This window comes from Carcharhinus amblyrhynchos, chromosome 13, assembly GCF_965287045.1.
Source record: "Carcharhinus amblyrhynchos chromosome 13, sCarAmb.v2.hapA, whole genome shotgun sequence".
NCBI classification, from domain to species: domain Eukaryota; kingdom Metazoa; phylum Chordata; class Chondrichthyes; order Carcharhiniformes; family Carcharhinidae; genus Carcharhinus; species Carcharhinus amblyrhynchos.
The window spans coordinates 70,083,403-70,101,764 of NC_137336.1; the positions used below are offsets into that span (position 1 = coordinate 70,083,403).

Genomic DNA, 18,362 nt, shown 5'->3' on the forward strand with positions numbered 1-18,362 from the left:
ATTCAGAAACACACCCTTCCACTGCTACCCTCTGTCTTCTTTGACCGAGCCAGTTTTGTATCTGCCTTGCTAGCTTACCTCTGATCCCATGTGACTTCACCTTCTGCACCAGTCTGTCATGAGGAACTTGTCAAAGGCCTTACTGAAGTCCATGTAGACAAATCTACTGCCTTACCCTCAAAGAACATAGAACATAGAACACTACAGCACAAACAGGCCCTTCGGCCCACGAGTTGCGCCGATCACATCAACACCTACCAATCCATAGACCTATCTATAACCCCCAATCCCACTAAATCCCATATACTCATCCAGAAGTCTTTTAAAAGACCCCAGCGAGTTCGCCTCCACCACCACTGACGGCAGCCGATTCCATTCACTCACCACCCTCTGAGTGAAAAACTTACCCCTAACATCACTTCTGTACTTGCCTCCCCGCACCTTCAATCTGTGTCCTCTCGTAGCGACCATTTCAACCCGGGGAAATAGCCTCTGAGAATCCACCCTATCTGTTCCTCTCAACATTTTATATACCTCTATCAGGTCACCTCTCAACCTTCGTCTCTCCAGGGAGAAGAGTCCCAGTTCCCTCAACCTATCTTCATAAGGCATGCCCCCCAATCCAGGCAACATCCTTGTAAATCTCCTCTGTACCCTTTCAATAGCTTCTACGTCCTTCCTATAGTGAGGCGACCAGAACTGCGCACAGTACTCCAAGTGAGGCCTGACAAGGGTCTTATAAAGTTGCAGCATTACCTCCCGACTCCTAAACTCAATCCCTCGATTAATGAAGGCCAGTACACCATACGCCTTCTTGACCACATCCTCCACCTGCGAGGCTGATTTAAGAGTCCTGTGGACCCGGACCCCAAGATCCTTCTGCTCTTCAACACTACTAAGACTCTTGCCCTTGATAGTGTACTCGTTCATCCCGTTGGTCCTGCCAAAATGGACGACTACACATTTATCCGCGTTGAAGTCCATCTGCCACTTCTCCGCCCAGTCCTGCATCCTATTTATGTCCTGCTGCAAATTCTGACATCCTTCCAGACCATCCACAACACCACCGACCTTCGTGTCATCGGCGAACTTACTAACCCATCCCTCCACTTCCTCATCTAGGTCATTTATGAAAATGACAAACAGCAAGGGTCCTAGAACAGATCCCTGGGGCACTCCACTGGTGACTGACCTCCATGCAGAAAAAGACCCATCTACAACCACTCTCTGCCTTCTGCAGGCAAGCCAGTTCTGAATCCACAAGGCCAAAGCCCCTTGGACCCCATGCCCTCTCAACTTCTCAAGAAGTCTTGCATGGGGGACCTTATCAAACGCCTTGCTGAAGTCCATGTACACCACGTCCACTGCACTTCCTTCGTCAATGTGTTCAGTCACATTTTTGAAGAACTCAACTAGGCTCGTAAGGCACGACCTGCCCTTGACAAAACCATGCTGACTATTTCTGATCATGCCAAACCTCTCCAAATGCTCGTAAATCTTGTCCCTCAGAAGCCTTTCCATCAGCTTACCAACCACTGAGGTCAGACTCACCGGTCGGTAATTTCCCGGGCTATCTCTGTTCCCTTTCTTGAAAATAGGAACCACATCCGCAATCCTCCAATCTTCCGGAACCTCTCCCGTCTCCATTGACGATGCAAAGATCATCGCCAGGGGCTCTGCAATCACCTCCCTCACCTCCCACAGTATCCTGGGGTACATCCCATCTGGTCCCAGCGACTTATCTATCTTGATAGAATTCAATCATCAATCATCAATCATCTTTATCACTTCCTTGAAAAGCTCAATCAAGTTCGTAAGACACGACCTCCACTTCACAAAACCATATTGCCCCTCACTCATATGTCTACTTATTTCCAAGTGGGAATAAATCCTGTCTCAAAGAATTCTCTCCAATAATTTCCCAACCACTGATATAATCATAAGATGTTTTTGCTAAATGTTTTTGTTAAGACTTCTTTAGTAATAGATTTAAGCTTTTCCCAATAACTAGACTAACTGGCCTGTAATTCATTGTTTTCTCTCTTCTCCTTTCTTGAAAAGTGATGTAACATTTTCCAACTTCTCATGGGACAGTTCCCAAATGTAAGGAACTTTGGAAAATCATATTTAGCACATCTATTACCCCTGCCACTATCTCTTTTTGAGCCCTTGGTGATCTTACCAGAATTTGGCAAAGTGTCGGTTCCAGCAAAAAACATGGTGTGAACCACGTTGAAGGCTCTGGCATAATTTCTGACTGGGGATCCTGAGGATCATTGACAAAATCTTTTGTGGCCATCAGAATCGTGCTGTATCCACAACAGAATCTCTCCGATTTACTCGCCATGGCTTCACTCAATCATGACAATCACTGCACGCTACATATAAACGGTTCCCCAGCACTTGCTCCACAGTGACTGCAGGGAATGGCAGCCAGGAAGCCCGCACCACATTCCTCAGAGGGAGCCCTGACCAGATTTCTGAAATGGAGTGGAACAGGAACAGGATGCATTCTAGCCCTGCTCTAGGATATAATCTGGTCACCAGACTGTAGGAGAAGGGATAACCAGCCGTGGTTATCGAAGGGAATAAAGGAGAGTGTTAAATTAAAAGCTGATGCGTTCAGAGTGGCTAAAAATAGTGGGCGATAAGAAGATTGGGAAAGATTTAAAAATCAACAAAGAATGACTAAGAAGGTGATAAAGAAAGGAAGGATAGACTATGAAGCTAAACTAGCACTAATTATAAAAAATGACAGTAAAAGTTTTTACAAATATATAAAAAAGAGGAGGCTGGCTAGAGTGAATGTTGGACCCTTGAAGGATGAGAGGGGGGATTTAGCGGTGGGAGATGAGGAAATGGCTGAGGCTTTAAATAAGTTTTTTGCCTCGGTCTTCACGGAGGAGGAAACGAATAGTTTGCCGGATATTAAAGATAGAAGGATGGTAGGAGTTGAGGGCCTAAATGCAATTACTATCACTAGAGAGGTAGTGCTTGATAGACTAATGGGACTGAAGGTGGACAAGTCCCCAGGACAGGATGGAATGCATCCCAGGGTTCTGAAAGAAATGGCAGAGGTGATAGTGGATGCCTTAGTAATTATTTATCAAATGCACTGGACTCCGGGGAAGTGCCGGAAGATTGGAAAACGGCTAATGTTACGCTGCTGTTTAAAAAAGGTAGCAGACAAAAGGCAGGGAATTATAGGCCAGTGAGTTTAATGTCTGTAGTTGGAAAAACGCTAGAATCCGTCATCAAAGAAGAAATAGCGAGGCACCTAGAAAAGAATGGTTTGATAGAGCAGACGCAGCACGGATTCGTTAAGGGGAAGTCGTGTTTGATGAATTTATTGGATTTCTATGAGGATGTGACTACAGCGATAGATGGAGGGGAACCAGTAGATGTGGTGCTTTTAGATTTCCAAAAGGCGTTTGATAAGGTGCCTCATAAAAGGTTGCTACAAAAGGTTAGGGTGCACGGAGTTGGGGTAAGGTGTTAGCGTGGATAGAGGATTGGTTGTCTAATAGGAAGCAGAGAGTTGGTATCAATGGGTGCTATTCTGGTTGGCGGTTGGTGACTAGTGGAGTGCCGCAGGGATCGGTGCTGGGGCCTCAACTATTTACCATTTATATGGACGATCTGGAGGAGGGGGCTGAGTGTAGGGTGACGAAATTTGCTGATGACACGAAGATGAGTAGAAAAGCAAATTGCGTGGAGGGTGTGGAAAGTCTGCAGAGAGATCTGGATAGGCTGAGCGAATGGGCGAGGACCTGGCAGATGGAGTATAATGTTAGCAAATGTGAGGTTATCCACTTTGGCAGAAATAATAGTAGGAGGGATTATTATTTAAAAGGCGAAAAGCTGCAGCATGCTACAGTGCAGAGGGACCTGGGGGTCCTTGTGCATGAGTCGCAAAAACCCAGTCTGCAGGTGATCAAGAAGGTGAATGGAATGTTGGCCTTTATAGTGAGGGGGATAGAATATAAAAGCAGGGAGGTCTTGCTGCAACTGTACAGGGTACTGGTGAGGCCGCAGCTGGAGTACTGTGTGCAGTTTTGGTCGCCGCACTTGCGCAAGGATATATTGGCCTTGGAGGGAGTGCAGAGAAGGTTCACTAGGCTGATACCGGAGATGAGGGGGTTGGCCTATGAATAGCGACTAAATAGACTGGGTCTGCACTCGTTGGAGTTTAGAAGGATGAGGGGGGATCTTGTAGGGACAAATAAGATAATGAAGGGGATGGATAGGGTAGAGATAGAGAGATTCTTCCCGCTTAGAAAGGACAGCAGGACTAGGGGACACAGCCTCAAGATAAGGGGAGGGCAGTTTAGATCGGAGTTGAGGAGGAACTTCTTCACTCAAAAGGTGGCGAATCTCTGGAATTCTCTGTCCGTTGAAGTGGTGGAGGCTCCCTCGCTAAATATATTTAAGTCACGGGTAGATAGGTTTCTGATAGACAGGGAATTAAGGGTTATGGGGAGAAAGTGAGAAAGTGGAACTGATCCACTTCAGATCAGCCATGATCTTATTGAATGGCGGGGCAGGCTCGAAGGGCTAGATGGCCTACTCCTGCTCCTATTTCTTATGTTCTTATGTTCTTACCATCCCCACCTGGGATGCAGTGGCAGCCCTGGTGAGTGCAAGCTCACTGCAGAAGAGGACGGGGCAGCAGTGCCACAAGAAGATGAACGATCTTCTGCATTCAGCCAGTGTCCATTAATGTAGCCTTTTCCTGGACCCCCTCCCACCTCCATCTCTCAGCCAGCCACTTTGACCTTTGCCAACATCTGTAACAAGGCCTTCCTCCCCTTCCTCCAATCACCATGTTCTTCCTATTCAGTGCCATGCTCCTCACACACTAGCTCCAACTCAAGACTCACTCCTACCCACGCTTCATCATCATCTTAAATGTCAACACTGCCATCTCCACGCTCCCTATCTGTGTCATCGCAAACTCAAACACAACAAGCACGAGCAGGCACGCCTAGTCAGATTAATGCTGGAACTCTGAACCCTCATGCCATTTAACTAGAGAACCTTTGAGCTGGCCTTTGCACATTGAAGTGTTCCCTCAGTCCACCCCTGTAAACCTACTAATCCAATGACTGCATTTAATCTTCACTTCTGTCTGACAATTAAAATCTCATGGTTAAACACTTGTCTCATTTCTTTCCAATTATAAATTCCTACATCCACATTTAGAATGGAAGTTGCCTAGGTAATCCTATCATTTTGTAATTATATCCTTCTATCTGTAGGGGAGCTGTTGGCCAGCATTGTAAGGATGGTGTATTTACAATGTGGTATGTGAACAGCAATTTAAAACTCTCTCTGACAGTTCCTTACAGTGAAGAATACATCCCATGGCAAGAACATATGTGTGGAGTCTTTTAACGTGAGGAGGCTCTTGCACTGATGTTACCATGTGGTTCTGTCTTGCCAAGATTCTCTCCCGCTCCTACCACCTGCCAGAGAAGGATTTACACATTGATATTCAATTTGTTTGACAAGTTATGAACATACTTTCTTTGGCCAGCAACTCCTGGAGTGGGATTCGAACTCGGAGCCTTTGGCTCAGAGGCAGAGATACTACCCACTTAAGAGTTAAACCCAAGAACAGAATGAATTGCCATTCATCACTGGAGATATCCAAGAGAGTAAGTGACTTGAACTGAATTCAAGGATTGAATTTTGAACCCAGGATGCAAGCGGTCATAGGGTTCAGTTCCTGTGACCTTAAAAATCAGGATTGAACCATGTTTTATGTGCTCTCATTGGTTCACCTCTCCTGAACTGGCGTTAGCTTCCTGTGTGCTTCACTCCCAGAGATCACCCTCAAATTAAAGGAGAAATGGTGTGGCTACCCATCTGGCTGAATGTTTCTCAAACAAACTCTTACCTGTAGGCAGGATTCTATAAACTCATCAATTGTGACCACACCATCTTTGTTCTTGTCCATTTTCTGTGAAGATTGACATAAAAGATCATTTGGAAACGTTTCAGGAGAAATTACATCAGTTTGCTCTGTGCATGAAAAGGTCATGATGAATTTTCATTTGTGACTAATTGAAACCCATGGAATGGTGCTGGTCTGCTCAACTTCACCAATCACCAAGACTTGGAGAATTGGAGTTCACATCTAATAATGGTGATGAGGCACATGGGAACACCACCACTTCCAAGTCCAAGTTCCTTCACTGCTGCTGGGTCAAAATACTGGAACTCCCTCCCTAACAGCACTGTGTGTACACCTACATCACATGGACTGCAATAAGACAACTCACCTCCACCTTTTCGAGGGCAACTGGGGATGGGCAATAAATGCTGAAGAATAATTTGAAACTGAAATGCTAAGGTAGAAATGGGCACCATGTCCACTACTGTCAGACAGTGAGGTGTATGAATGAGTATTGAAACGCAGCCTATCAGTTTGAGCTGCATCCTGTCATGTACTTGTCTTCAGGAAGATCAAATCAATCAGCAAAGAACCAAGAGTTTGTTAAGGCCAGATTTGTCCAGCCACAATGTTGCCCCTGGAGGTTGTTTCCAAAATCTCAGTAAATGCAGTGGTAATTCCTCTATTCCTCTAGAACATTATCTAGACCATTCATCTAGTACCTAGCTCCCCATTAAAGACAATCTTATTAGTACAATTACTTCCAATTGAAGACAATTTCTCTGGTACACTAACTCCCAATGAACACCATCTCTCTAGTGATAAAGAAAGTGATCCCTTGATCACAGGTTCCTCCCAGATTTGCAGCTGATAGATTCACTGGGAGTGAGTCGGACCTGCACACTCTCACCTTTACACACTAATTGCTCATTCTTTCAATTGTTAATTTATTCCTGTGACTTTTTTGTTCAGCAACTTGTTTATTTTTATTCATCAGCTTTATCTTTCCAAAATTTGAAAAAGGTCTTCAGAGTCTGGGAAAAATGAAAAAGTGGCCCTCAATGTGGAAAAGTTGGGCAAGTTTGGTGTAAATTGAACTGTTCTGATGAAGATGGTGAATTTGGAACCTGAGTATAAGATCTGGGCACATAAAGGTATGTAGTACACTGCCCACACTGTGAACACATGACCTGCACATGACCTGGTGTAGTGTTGACCCAGGTCAACACAAATTTACAAAATATTCCCATCAGCTTGGGCTGAATCCAAACCCTGGACCCAAGATGATAGGTGACATCTGCTGCTCGATCTCAGGCCATGTTAAATGAGGCATTCTAACAATTAAATACCTGGAAACATTACCTGAAAAAAGACGTCCACGTGGTGCCGGGGAGCATCATCCTTGAGCACAGGATATGTGTATTTCCCCATCATGTCATAGATGGCTCTCACAATATCAGTCATCTCCTGTGGTTTCAATAACAGAAGGTTCAGTCTCCCCTTGACCATGGTCTATCAAACACTAATACACAAATTCTCCATTGCAGGCCACACCACTGAAACTCTGTTGAAAACCATCTCTAGGTACAAAAACACACCATTGAAAATCATGCAACTCATACACTAAGAACCCTTTGAACACCAGTTTGAGGACCAGTTTATAGAATCATAGAGACCCTACAGTGCAGAAGGAGGTCATTCAGTCTTTTGGGTCTGCACCAACAACAATCCTGCCCAGACCCCATCCCAGTAATCCCACATATTTACCCCGCTAATCCCTCTAAGCTATGCATCCCATGACATTAAGGGACAATTTAGCATGGTCAATCAACCTAACCCAGTCATCTTTAGACCGTGAGAGGAAACTGGATACCTGGAGGAAACTCATGCAGACATGGGGAGAACATGCAAACTCCGCCCAGACAATGACCCAAACAGGGAATCAAACCCAGGTCCTTGGAGCTCTGAGACAGCAGTGCTAACCACTGTGCAACTCTGCAGCCCTAAGTTTAGTTAGGGCATCATGACTGGTACAGCCTTGGAGGGCTGAAGGGTCCATTCCTGTGCTGTACTATTCTTTGTATCACTCTAGTTAGAAAGAAAAAGGAGGCTTATGTTCGGATGAGACTTGAGGGCTCATGTGCACTAGAAAGCTTTAGATTGGCTAGGAGGGAGTTGAAGAGTGAGTTAAGAAGGGCTAAAAGAGGACATGAGAAGACTTTGGCTGATAGGATTAAGGAGAATCCTAAGGCGTTCTATAGGTATGTTAAGAACAGAAGGTTGGTTAGGGCAAGATTAGGGCCAGTTACAGACAGCAGAGGGAAGTTGTGTGTGGAACCGGAAGAGATTGGAGAGGCATTGAACCAATATTTCTCTTCGGTGTTCACGCAGGGGGACATGAACGTAGCTGAGGAGAACACTGGGTTGCAGGGTTGTAAACTAGACAGTATTGCAGTTGATAAGGGGGATATGCTGGATATTCTTGAGGGTTTGAAAATATATAATTCCCCTGGCCCGGACGGGATTTACCCTAGGATTAGGGTCATTGTTTTTTAACTGGTCGGCGCAACATCGTGGGCCAAAAGGCCTGTTCTGCGCTGTAGTGTTCTATGTTCTATGTTCTAGCACAGTCACTCCCCATTGAAGACCACCTGTCTAGTACTTTAATTTCATTGAAGAGCAAACCCTCCAGTACACTAAGTCCTCATTGAAACCATTTCTCTAACTCACTAATTCCTGGCTAAAACCATCTGTACTGCACACCAACTCTCCATTGAAGACATGCCCTCAAGTACTAAATACCCCATTGAAGACAATACCTCTAGCTGCCCCATTCAACACCATTATTCCAGTTCACAAACTTGCCATTGAAGTCCATCTCTCCAGTTGTAGTTGGTGCAGACTTGATGGGCTGTAAATTGTAAATGCGTCTAGTTTGGGGGCGTTTAAGAGATCTCTGGATAGGTTTATGGACGAAAAGGGATTGGTATAGGCTAGTGGGTCATTGTTTTTGTAACTGGTCGGCGCAACATCGTGGGCCGAAGGGCCTGTTCTGCGCTGTAATGTTCTATGTTCTATGTTCTATGAATAGCCTCCATCTGCACTGGAGGATTCTATGATCAGAATCCCTCAAATATCACTCCAGACATTCAGACCATTCTTCTTTGTAAGGTTGCTTACCTCTTTATTGATATATCCATCCTTATTAATATCATACAGGTTAAATGTCCATCTGAGTTTTTCATGAACAGTACCCCTCAGTAAGACTGAAAGAGCCATCACAAAGTCCTGAAATGAGAGCATGAGCATAGTATTAACTCTTGTCTTACTAAGGTAACACGACTGATTGATTTATGGTTTGTACACTCTGTTTACTTGTTTGAAAAGAATCTGTCAAATTACGAATACTTCATCAAAGAATCCCACAAAAGGAGGAAACAATCTATCCGAGTCAGGTGGTAGTTCTTCATTCTCTTCAGATGACCCATCGTCAATTCCAGGCACCTGAATGTCAAAAGTGTTGCTTCCTTTCTGTGTCTGAGCTCAGCTCTGATCTTCTGGCTCCGTGAGAACCACACACTGATGACATCTGGACCTGTTAACCTCTCACGTTCTGGCATAGTCCTGTCATCATACAGAAACCCCCAATTCAGACCAGCTGAGTCCTAAATCCCTTCACACGTAAGTGTCACTGATCCAGGGACTCCCTCCCTTCAAACTCTACACGAGTACTGGACATCTCATGGAATTCCCTTCATTCACAGTAACACACCAGGTCAGGGAGAGGAATCGGAAAGGATCAGGCGACCCAGGAGCAGCTGAAAGAAGTGCTGCCAGGTAGACCATACCACAAACAGCCAAGCACTGAGACATACAAGGATACTCCATAAAGAATGATGCTCGCTGCCCCTGCATACTAGCTGCTTCCTCATGTCTCTTCCTTATCCCACTGGATGACATTAACACTCCCAGAAACTAAAAGAATGTGATGGAAACTCAGACTATTGCCAATGTCCCACACCCACTGAAGGGAATCTTCACCACTAGATGCTGTGATGGGAGGGCAGATGGGACAGGAGGCCCTGAGGCGAGAAGAAGGGACAAGGGGCAAAGGCCTCACTGTACAAGCCAGATGCTATTGAGAGGAGCTGCTGTAACGTGTCACTGCGCGAAAGGAGGGAGTGGTGTTGAGAATTGGGTGCTCTCCAGCTGCTGCACCACATAGGGATGACAGGGATATGTAAGAGTGAAAAGATGGATAACGTTGCTAACTGTCTCTCAAACTCTCTCTCTTCCACATTCTTAACCGGGATCTTGGGTTCATGTCACACTACTGCCAGGATTTGCAAAATCCTACAAATTGTCCTGACTTGAGACAATTCACACCTCTGTAACTTGTGATTATCCCTCTCTCCAGGCACACTTTTTGTATCTGTAAAGACTTGATTATCTATAAAGACTTGCATTCCAACCATTCCTTCATTGCAGTGTTAATGTATGCCTTACTTGTGAGTAATAAGTAAACTTCTAAACTTCTTCACATTCCAATCTGTAATTATCTTCAGTTGTGTCTTCGCCTTTTTATGCTGTGTTTGTGAACTGACCTCCAATCACCTGATGAAGGAGCAGCAGTCTGAAAGCTCATGGTTCCAAATAAACCTGTTGGACTTTAACCTGGTGTTGTGAGACTTCTTACCATTCACAGCTAGGATGAATTTTTTGACTGGAGCCATTTCAGATGGCAATGGTTCTGATCGTTGCCACCGAGGCAAGCAGGAGGTTGCAAGAGCACCAGGGCAACCCAGGCATGACCCTGTACCAGAAGTTGGAAGCCGAAGATCAGGGGACTATTGAGAGGCTCAGGTGCCAGCCACCCTTTAGGTTGAGGTGGGGGGGGAGGCAAGAAGACAGTGAGACCATCGACCTCGGGTTTACAGTAGGCACTGGCATTTTGAGGGGTAAAAACAGTAAGAAGTCTCACCACACCAGGTTAAAGTCCAACGGGTTTATTTGGTAGTAAAAGACATTAGTTTTCGGAACGCTGTTCCTTCGTCAGGTGAGTGGAGAGTTCAGATCACAAACGGGGCATATAAAGGCACACACAGTTTACAGAATACTGATTAGAATGCGAGTTTTTACAGCTAATCTGCTATTCAAGTCTTAAAGGTGCAGACAATGTGAGTGGAGATAGCATTAAGCATAGATTAAACAGATGTGTATTGTCTCCAGACAGGACAGTAAGTGAGATATTGCAAGTTCAGGCAAGTCATGGGGTTACAAAGAGTGTGACATGAGCCCAAGATCCTTGTTGAGACCGTCCTCATGTGTGCGGAACTTGGCTATCAGTTTCTGCTCAGCGACTCTGCGCTGTCGTGTGTCATGAATGCCACCTTGGAGAACACTTACCCGAAGATCAGAGACCGAATGCCCATCACCACTGAAGTGTTCGCCAACAGGAAGAGAACAGTCTTGCCTGGCGATTGTTGAGTGATGTTCATTCATCCATTGTCGCAGCATCTGTCTGGTCTCCCCAATGTACCATGCTTCAGGACATCCTTTCCTGCAGTGTATTAGGTAGACAACTTGGCCGAGTTGCAAGGGTTTGTGCCGTCTACCTGGTGGATGGTGTTCTCACGTAGGACGATGGCATGCGTGTCGATGATCTGGCATGTCTTGCAGAGGTTGCTGTGGCAGGGTTGTGTGGCGTTGTGGTCACTCTTCTCCTGAAGGCTGGGTGGCTTGCTGCGGGCAATGGTCTGTTTGAGGTTGTGCAGTTGTTTGAAGGCAAGAAGTGGGGATGGCCCTGGCAAGATGTTTGTCTTCATCAATGACATGTTGAAGACTCCGGAGAAGATGTTGTAGCTTCTCCGCTCCGGGGAAGTACTGCATGATGAAGTCTCTGTCCACCGTGTCCTGTGTTTGTCTTCTGAGGAGGTTGAGCTGTGGCGCGTTGGAACTATCGATTGATGAGTCGAGCGCCATATCCTGTTTTATGAGGGCATCTTTCAGTGTCTGGAGGTGTCTGTTGCGATCCTCCTCATCTGAGCAGATCTTGTGTATACGGAGGGCTTGTCCGTAGGGGATGGCTTCTTTAACATATCCAGGGTGGAAGCTGGAGAAGTGGAGCATCGTGAGGTTATCTGTGGGCTTGCAGTACAGTAGTTGCTGAGATGACCATCCTTAATGGAGATGTGTGGGTCCAAGAATGCAATCTATTCCGGAGAATAGATGAACCAGATGAAGTCGAAGTTCTCAGCGGAGGGCTCAATTTCTGCCCCACCACCAAAATGGACCCCATCAGTTTCGCAGCGGACACAGAGGAATTCATCAGGCGAATGAGGCTGCGGGAGTTCTTCCACAAACCCAATGAGCGAACACAACGAGACAGCCAATGAACCAAAACAGCTGACAGAGAGATCTGCAATGCAGCAACCAAAGAGGAAAGAGTCCAACTGGACTCCTCGGGAAGGCCGCTGCCGTTGACTTGACATGTATGCCAAGCCATCAGGAGGTGCATCAACACCAGATTCATCAACCGCACTCATAAACCAGCCCCGAACACCATCTAAGCACAACGCAATGCCATCCAAGCTCTCAAGACCAACTGCAACATTGTCATCACACCAGCAGATAACGGAAGGGCCATTGTCATACTGAACAGAACGGATTATTGCAAAGAAGTGTACCAGCAACTGAACAATGAGGAAAACTACAGACAGTTACCCACAGATCTGACCAAAGAACACACCCAACTCAACACTCTGATCAAGAACTTTGATCTGGACCTTCAGAGCACCCTCCATGCTCTAATCTCACGTACTCCCCACGTTGGAGATCTCTACTGCCTCCCAAAGACACACAAGGCAAACACACCTGGCCATCCCATTGTATTGGGCAATAGGACCCTGTGCGAGAACCTCTCCGGCTACGTCGAGGGCATCTTGAAACCCATTGTACAAAGAACCCCCAGCTTTTGTCGCGACACTACGGACTCAGCACACATGGAGCAGTTGAACCAGGGGCACTACTCATCACAATGGATGTCTCAGCACTCTACACCAGCATCCCCCATGACGATGGCTTTGCTGCAACTGCCTCAGTTCTCAATGCTAACAATTGCCAGTTTCCAGATGCAATTTTACAACTCATCTGCTTCACCCTGGACCGCAATATCTTCACCTTCAACAACCAGTTCTTCATCCAGACACACAGAACAGTCATGGGGACCAAATTCGCACCTCAATATGCCAACATCTTCATGCACAGGCTCGAACAAGGCTTCTTCACCGCACAGGACCTTCAACGGATGCTATACACTAGATACACTGATGACATTTTCTTCATTTGGACTCATGGTGAACAATCACTGAAACAACTGTATGATGATATCAACAAGTTCAATCCCACCATCAGACTCAGCATGGACTACTCTCCAGAATCGGTTGCATTCTTGGACACACGCATTTCCATTAAGAATGGTCACCTCAGCACCTCACTGTACCGCAAGCCCACAGATAACCTCATGAAGCTCCACTTCTCCAGCTTCCACCCTAGACATGTTAAAGAAGCCATCCCCTACGGACAAGCCTCCGTATACACGGGATCTGCTCAGATGAGGAGGATCCCAACAAACACCTCCAGACGCTGAAAGATGCCCTCATCAGAACCGGATAAGGCGCTCTACTCATCAGTTGACAATTCCGATGCGCCACAGTGAAAAACCGCACTGACCTTCTCAGAACACAGACACGGGACACGGTGGATGGAGTACTCTTCGTTGTCCAGTACTTCCCTGGAGCAGAGAAGCTATAACATCTTCTCCAAAGTCTTCACAATGTCACTGATGAAGACGAACATCTTGCCAGGGCCATCCCCACACTCCCACTTCTTGCCTTCAAACAACCGCACAACCTCAAACAGACCATTGTTCACAGAAAACTACCCAGCCTTCAGGAGAACAGTGACCACAACACCACACAACCCTGCCACAGCAACCTCTGCAAGATATACCGGATCATTGACATGGATGCCATCATCTCACGTGAGAACACCATCCACTAGGTATACTGTACATATTCTTGTAACTCAGCCAATGTTGTCTACCTAATATGCTGCAGGAAAGGACGTCCTGAGGCATGGTACATTAGTGAGACCATGCAGACGCTACGTCATCAGATGAATGAACATCGCTCAACAATCACAAGGCAAAACTGTTCCCTTCCTGTTAGCGAGCACTTCTGCGGTCACGAGCATTCAGCCTCTGATCTTCGGGTAAACATTCTCCAAGGCAGCCTTCACGACATATGACAGCGCAGAATTGCTGAACAGAGACTGATAGCCAAGTTCCGCACACATGAGGACGGCCTCAGCTGGGATCTTGGGTTCATGTCACACTATCTGTAACCCCCATGACTTGCGTGAACTTGCAATATCTCACTGTCCTGTCTGGACACAATACACATCTCTTTAACCTATGCTTAATGCTATCTCCACTCACATTGTCTGCACCTTTCAGACTTGAATAGCAGATTAACTGCAAAGACTCGCATTCTAATCAGTAATCTATAAACTGTGTGTGCCTTTATATGACCTGTTTATGATCAGAACTCTCCACTCACCTGACGAAGGAACAGCATTCTGAAAGCTAGTGTGTTTACTACCAAATAAACCTGTTGGACTTTAACCTGGTGTTGTGAGACTTCTTACTGTGTTTACCCCAGTCCAACGCTGGCATCTCCACATTTTGAGGAGTGCCAGACTATATGTGCCACAGAAGACTGCACCTGTAAAGAGAGACAATGTGGCACCTATGAACAGTGCTCAATCACCTAGCACCAAGAGGAGGAGGACATCTGCTTCCAATGGCTGTAAATGTCACCATCGCCCTCAACTTCTTTGCCACAGGATCTTTCTAGGGATCCAGCGGGGACTTGTGTGGGATCTCACGGTCATCGTGCACAGGGCATTTGCAAGGTCGTGGATACCCTTTATGTCTGGATATCAGATTACATCACCATCAACCTGGACCAGACACATCAGGTTGCCTGGGCTGCTGTGTGCAGTGCCATCTCCAGGATCCCCAGATCAATGGACAATTGATGGCAAACATGTCACCCTTAGAGCACTGTCTCAACAAGGAATGTCCTAAATCAACAGGACCACCAGCTGAATGTACACGTTATCCTGCTGCATGATGCTGACATTTTGGCAAACCTGAAGATACCCGGCACTTCAAAGCCAACCCTCAGCCAAAGGTTACCCACTGAAGTTGTGGCTAATGACGCCTGTGCGGAAGCCACAGACTGAAGCGGAGGATTGCTATAATGAGGCCCACTGTGCCATCAGGAATGTTGTTGCGCATACACCTTCTAAAGATGTGGCTCAGATGTCTGGATTGGTCTGATGGGGCTCTGAAATACAGCCTAGAGATGGTCACAAAGATTGTGGTGCTTGCTGCGTGCCCCATAATCTTGCACAGCAGCAGGGAAACATGGTGGAGGAGGAGGAGGAGGAGGAACAGACAGATCCTGAAGAGGAGGACCCTGAGGAGGAGGACCAGGAGGTGCTGAGGAAGAGCCCGAAGAGGACCCAGAGGATGCTGGATAGGCAACAGTTGTCAACTTGTGCATCTCACTCTGGTTTACTTGGCTTCCTACTGAAGGGTAGGTCTGTCGAGCCTCTGAGATCATGAGTGCTGTGCTGGAGGCAAAAGGGTCATGGAGTGTGTGACTAGGGGATTTTCACAGTAACTTCATTGCAGTGTTAATGTAAGCCCACTTGTGACACTAATAAACTCAGCTACTTTCCACACCTTGTGGCCTGTGATGCCCTTGGCATGCAGCCTCTGAGGGCATGGACCTGGTTTGGCCAGATCAACTTTCAGGTGTCATTGGTGATGTCGTATCACCCAGTTTTTCCCAAATCCCAGTAGATTTGCCATTGTCAGGAAGGGAGGAATTCAGAAAGGCAACAGACTGCCAGAAATTCCCTGGAGAAAATTCCTAGGCTGTGCTCCAGCACTTCCTTCATCCTCAGGATGCCTATGGCCCCCAAGGTTACTCCATGGGTTGAAGGGATGGTTGGAGTGAAAACTAGCTGCCTCACTATCATCTTGTGATGCCAGGCCTGGAGGCCCTCCAGAGTCTGAGCAATGTGGGAAATGCCCTCAGTCACTGTCCAGTGTGACTGGATCAAACTCTTGAGCACTTCTGCAATGTCCATATCAGCCTTTGACATGCCCGTAAGAATGCTGTACATACTCTCTTGGCCCTCAGCAATGGACAGCATAGAGTGGACATCATTGGTCATCGCTAGGACCTCTTGCCCCAGGCTCTCCACTCCAGTGTTGTCCTGGGTTGCATGCACTGCTGGCACCATCTCCTGTGACTAAAGCCTGATGGACTCCTCCAGGTGGCCTTGCAGTTGCAGGAACAAAGAACAAAGAAAGAACAAAGAACAACACAGCCCGAGAAATAGGCCCTTCGGCCCAACAAGCCTGCACCGCCATTTTAACATTATGAGTGCCCTCCTCTACCTATGACCTTCGTCTGCACCTACTGGGGAAGATTGAGGGACAATTTGTCACACCAATCAACCTAAGAGCACGTTTTTGGGGTGTGGGAGGAAACCGGAGCACCTGGAGAAAACCCACACAATCATGGGGAGAATGTGCAAACTCCCGCAGACACCGGCCCAAATCCATGTATCTGCACAGCAAACAGTGATAGTCACTGAGCTGTCGTGTTGCCCGTCAGATGGTCCAGTTTAAGTGTACACTAACGACGTGAAGCACTAGGTAACTCTCAAAGCAACATCCAAGAGCAGCCTTCACACGACCCACTGCGTGTATGCCCCTTGTTGGACAACAAGGTGGACCGAATCACTTGTGAAGTAAAAGAAAAGACATCAATAAACACGCAAATCTTTGACAGACATTTACAGAATCCCCAGAAGCTCAGAAGTAAGACAAGTGAGCCATACAATATGTTGGAAGGTCCATAGGAATCAATTGATTCCCAGGGACGTCCCACGGCTCTTGATCTTTATTTAGATCAGTCTCCTGTATCCCTCCATCTCTAGTCCGCTCATGTGCCTATCTAAGTAAGCCTTAAACAACTCTAGCGTGCCTGCCTCCACCACCCTACTTGGGAGTGCATTCCAGGCCCCCACCACCCCACCAAGTACCACTTCCTAATGACTATGGCTTTACTTCTGCATCTGTAATGTGCTGAGATGAACTTTCCCAGAGGATTGACATGTGCCTGTGGACAGTTGGTTCCTGGGACTCCCCAGTTCTCTGAATGCAGGGCTCGCCTTGAAGCTTCTACTTCCATCGGATGTGTAGCAGCTGCTGTGTGGTGTTCACCCACCAAGTGCCCAGAAGCCTGACTGCTCACATTTCCCACTGAGGTGAGTGTATCTATGCTGCTGGATGGTGCAGGTGAAGGTAGTGCTGAGACTTCACTGTCATCCTTGGAGCTGTGGTGTGGTGTTGGGAGAGGGGGTGCGGCACTACATGATATGACCTCCTCGGATGGTGATCCTGTAAGAGAAGACGTTGGTCAGCTTTTGGGAATCTCGATGATGTGGAGAACTCGAGACATGGATGAATGTGCTTTGGATTCTCACTTGTATGGACCATACTGCCCTCGCAATTTTGGCTACTTACCATGTCTGGTCCTCCCCTGCAATTTCCAGCGTCTTTTATTTGAAGGGGGTAAAGGCCCTCAGTGCAGGTATGCCCCCCACCTGTCTCCCTTTATTTCTCCTGTTTATGCGATCTTATCCTTTGGGGACAGAACGGAGATTTTGAGAGGCTGGCCAGGTGAGTTAGGGGGCTTCACATTAGTGCCATGTGTGGGTTTGGGGCAAACCTGTGAATGATCATGATGGATGTTGGGTGAAGAGGTGAAACTGATGGGGATCATTGGGGGTTTGGAAGGGGAGAAATGGGGGTTCTGAGGGAGGGAGGCCGGTTGGTTGAAGGCTAGAAGTGCTTATTGTGGTTAGGACCAGGGAGGACAAGTGGGTACTCACTCTTTCAGTTGTAAGGCGGTTGTTACTTTTCTTCCTGCAATGAACGTCTGTCCTCAAACTGGTGCTACTGCTGCTGACAGCCTCAGCCTCCACCTTCCACACCTCTGCCTCCCAGGCCCCAGCCCCCACCTCCCAGGCCCCGGCCTCCGCCTCCCAGGCCCCGGCCTCCGCCTCCCAGGCCCCAGCCTCCGCCTCCCAGGCCCCAGCCCCCACCTCCCAGGCCCCGCCCCCACCTACCAGGCCCCGGCCCCCACCTACCAGGCCCCGGCCTCCGCCTCCCAGGCCCCAGCCCCCACCTCCCAGGCCCCGGCCTCCGCCTCCCAGGCCCCAGCCTCCGCCTCCCAGGCCCCAGCCCCCACCTCCCAGGCCCCGCCCCCACCTACCAGGCCCCGGCCCCCACCTACCAGGCCCCGGCCTCCGCCTCCCAGGC

At 47.4% G+C, this 18,362-nt stretch overlaps 1 protein-coding gene across 1 annotated transcript in view; it reads right to left on the bottom strand.

The window, feature by feature from the left end:
- Window positions 1-18,362, bottom strand: part of LOC145351569 (A-type potassium channel modulatory protein KCNIP1) — a 374,530-nt gene that overhangs the window by 2,794 nt on the left and 353,374 nt on the right. The window contains exons 5-7 of the mRNA XM_080201162.1: window positions 9,077-9,184; window positions 7,259-7,363; window positions 5,900-5,962 (exon numbers count right to left, since the gene is read on the bottom strand). Coding sequence (XP_080057288.1) covers window positions 5,900-5,962; window positions 7,259-7,363; window positions 9,077-9,184 — 276 coding nt within the window. The remainder of the gene's footprint in view (window positions 1-5,899; window positions 5,963-7,258; window positions 7,364-9,076; window positions 9,185-18,362) is intronic.